The following is a 3761-nucleotide window of genomic DNA, read 5'->3' on the forward strand; positions in this document are numbered from 1 at the left end:
TTAATATTTTTTAATTTCTCAGGGGCCCTGTGGATTGGATAGAATGGCCTGGTGGGCCACAGCCGGCCCACAGGCCACATTTTGCCCACCCCGGCATAAATGTTTTCATAACAAGTTTACTTGTGAGGACAGGAAGTTGGGAGCTAGAGGTTTTACCTGGATGGGGGAGATGCATTTCAGGCTGTACAATCATGCCCTGGGGGGGCAACGGGGCAGGGTTCTCGCTGTGGGTATAGATTGGTCCCTGGAATTGTACTGCAAGAGAAGACAGTTTGAAAAGAAAAAGGTTGGTTAGCTTATTCTACTGCAATGAGAGTCATCTTGATTACAGAGGTCAAGTTACTGTCCTATCATCTGGGCAAAGTTGCACAAGTTATGCAGGAATACATATGCCAAGAAAGCATGTGCCAATGGAAGCTCATGACCTCAATCATTCCTGCAGAGGAAGAGTTGGCCACTATTTCCTAACTGCACAGGAACACACTAAACTTACACTTCCTTGTCTAATGCCCAAAACACTGAGATTGGTGACATTTCAGGATGGGGAGGAGGTTTAAAAATCAAAGCTGCTACCACTTCTTGCAAGTTTGTTTCCCAGTTCTTGTGATAAACAGGAGCAGCAGGCAACCTTTACAAACCACAGGTCAGAACCAAGCTCATTTGATGTGGGCCAGGTGGCTTCAGCAGTACCTCAGCAGCAAGGGGCTTGCCCTGCACCCCTGTGCCTGGGTCAAGCATCTAGGACCATTGCTTGTGCCATCTCCTCATCCCCCATTTCCCAGCAAAGTGCAAATGCAGCTTCCAGGTGCATGTGCACTGCTGTCACTTCCCCCTGAGCCTCTGCCCCACCCCCACCCCCAGGCTTTAGAGCTGCCCAGACCTGGCATAAGTCCCCAAGGGCTGAAAGCTGTGCCCAAGCTGTAGCCAGGGGAAGGGCAGGGGGTACTGAGGGCACTTGTAGTGGCATGGGTATAGCTCCAGCATGGCACTTGTAGTGGCATGGGTATAGCTCCCTCTGTCTCCACAGGTTGGACCCAGGAACTCTACAAGCTAAATATTACCAAACCCCTGATCTACAGCAATGCTTGCCTGCTGTAGGCTGCAGAAGGTAGAAGGGAACACCAAATAAATATAGGCTGAAAATTATAAGGTAGTTACTGGTGATAGCAGGACACTAGACCTGGTGATGAAGCAGGATGCCCCTTCCAGTCCCTGTGGTCCATGCTTTACATAGAAGTAGTGTAGGGTTTAAACATGTTGGGGATATGTAAGAATGATTTCAAGGAAAGCCTTTTATACTAAGTTCTGAAATTTTAACCATCTATAAAATGGATCTAATTCTTGCTGTCTGCATCCCTTTCTAAATGAGAAAGTTCAAGTAAAGGTGAAAGACTCAATGTACAGTTCCATGAGAACACTACACACTTACATTTCCTGGAAAGACAGCAGCAGCTTCTTCAGTAGCAAGAGAGATCCCACCACCCTCCCGCCTATTTCTGAGCCAGCTGAACAGGTAAGGTAAACGGACCTGAGCCAGTGGGAACACTCACGTGGATCATAATAGTGCCCTTCCATAATGCTGATGTGCATGGGGGGTGCAGGCTCTGGAACTGGGGGTCTCTGACGCTGGGATGAATAACGTTTTGCACGACTCCCCTGCACTGCCTGAAAGAGTCCAAAGACATTGGTGAAGTTCAGAGTGCTAAAAAGAAATCCTTCTCTTGGGTTTTAATCTCCCATCCAATCTTCCTGGCTGAGCAGTGAAATGGTGAACACTTCTACGCATGTAAAAAGCTAAATGCTGAAGTGCTCCAGGCAGGCTGTAATCATTAAACACAGAACCCAATAGATGCCTGGATTTTAAGTTGCTCAAAATAAAAAATGTGCAGAGTACACAAGATTCTCTGCTTTACCATTTCCTCCATCCTGTTAAACTGAGGTGGTGGTCCAGTCCCCATGTGCATATGATTAGGAATACCTAAGGAAAGAGACACAGTGGTTACTATGGCTTCTTCCTGTTTTTGACAACTAACAAGCTCACATATCAAAAGCATAGCTACAAGTAATCTTCCCACTTCTAGCAAATTCTGCTACAGAAAATGTCAGTGTTTTGGATGAGTTATTGTATTGTGATGGGCTGACATGCTGCTTGCAGAGAGCAGTGACAATGGATCCATTACAAGGAGCACTGATAAGGAAAACCATTTTTAAACCTACACATCATACACTGGACAAGATAATGTTTGCAAACTGTCAGGACAAATTAAAAAACACATCTTAAACACCAAAGGATCATTTCTACTGTTGTTAGAAATGTAGCTTAAAGAAATTCTGGAATGTAACTTCTTACATAATCTGTGCAAAACAGACCAAGTCTGCAAGGTCCCTCCAATGCATCAAAACTTCAACTCCTGCTCCCAAATCTAAGCTCCAACTGTGCTGGAACAGGAAGAGGATAGGGCCGAGTTTGGCATATACTAAGCTGTGCCCATGTGGAGCCTTGCAACTCCAGCTGAACACAACAACAAAGCAAAACCTTCATCATAGCACTTTACATCAGTTTTCATAGTCAAATGGCAAAGGTTACACTCTATATTTAAAACCTCACTGCCAGACACTTAGGGAGGAAGTGAGCTATGTAAATCCTGGATTGGGGAGGGTTTACATTATAAAGTGTGCCTATACATGAGTGTATGTGTAAACAGTGCGGGGGGGGGCAGGGGGAATTGTATGGAATGACTGTCCAGAATCCCTTCACCTAACCAAACTTCTGCTGTCTCCACTGGGAAAAGGAGAGAGGCAACACCAAGGTAATGGACACCCACTACCGACGAGAAAAGAGCCACTGAAACGTGCACAGGCCTTACTGCCCACATGGTACTCCCACTCACCCATTCGCAGCCTAGACAGGATCTCATGGAAAATTTAGTACATACACATTTCAAGAAAGGGACTGTTGCCTTATTTTTTGCTGCAGCACGCACACACACAGCTAATATATTAAAAGATAAACTTGACAGACATCAGCAGGGTTAGTGTTTTTGTTCTGAGAATGTTCGAAATCCAATTTTACTAGCATATAAGCAGCCAGTTCTCTTGACCCTATGATTCAGACTATGGCTCTTCTACATAAGAAAGCTTTTATCAGTCTCACTAGTGTAATTATATTGGTATATCTTACCTGACATAGGGTATGTACCAACAAATGTATTACACATTACCAGTTGTTCTGCAGTAATTGTGCATGTGAATGACCTTATCCCATGGTAAGTCAAAGGTAGTCCAGCGCATTTTAGCTCTCAGTAAAAAGTGGACTAAGCTACTGCAGCTTGGTTTCCACCTTCCATGGGATAAGAGTGGGCACATGAGCAGTTACCATCCTGTCATAAATCTTCGTCCCTTTTTAACTCTCTGTAATATCTATGCATGCTATTACTTCAATCCTGCCAGATTCTACTTCAGAGAACAGGAGAAACAATCTATACCACAAGGCCCAACACAAAAGGCGCAGGATTTGCTATTCCTCAGCAGACTCCATTAGAGTCCAGCAGCAGCCAAATCTTGGTTGCTAAGTAGGCTCCATGGAGTTGATTGTGCAATGCTGCTGATAAAAGGAGGAAATTTCCTTCCTCCCCTCAGCAGGTTATTTATGTCCTTCAGCAGGAGATGGGATTATCCTGATTATGTTAGTTTACAAACATAGTTCAGCACTATTATTAGTCAAGACATTCATTACCCATGCCCTTCCCCTAAGCCCAGCC

General features: G+C 44.7%; 1 protein-coding gene across 1 annotated transcript in view; it reads right to left on the reverse strand.

Moving 5' to 3' along the window:
* The window catches only part of CASC3 (cancer susceptibility candidate 3), a 29292-nt gene that overhangs the window by 11775 nt on the left and 13756 nt on the right, over nucleotides 1-3761 (reverse strand). Inside the window, exons 8-10 of the mRNA XM_019505153.1 lie at nucleotides 1914-1978; nucleotides 1551-1665; nucleotides 157-255 (exon numbers count right to left, since the gene is read on the reverse strand). Coding sequence (XP_019360698.1) covers nucleotides 157-255; nucleotides 1551-1665; nucleotides 1914-1978 — 279 coding nt within the window. The remainder of the gene's footprint in view (nucleotides 1-156; nucleotides 256-1550; nucleotides 1666-1913; nucleotides 1979-3761) is intronic.

This window comes from Gavialis gangeticus, unplaced genomic scaffold, assembly GCF_001723915.1.
Source record: "Gavialis gangeticus isolate Ggan-Ray unplaced genomic scaffold, GavGan_comp1, whole genome shotgun sequence".
NCBI classification, from domain to species: Eukaryota; Metazoa; Chordata; order Crocodylia; family Gavialidae; genus Gavialis; species Gavialis gangeticus.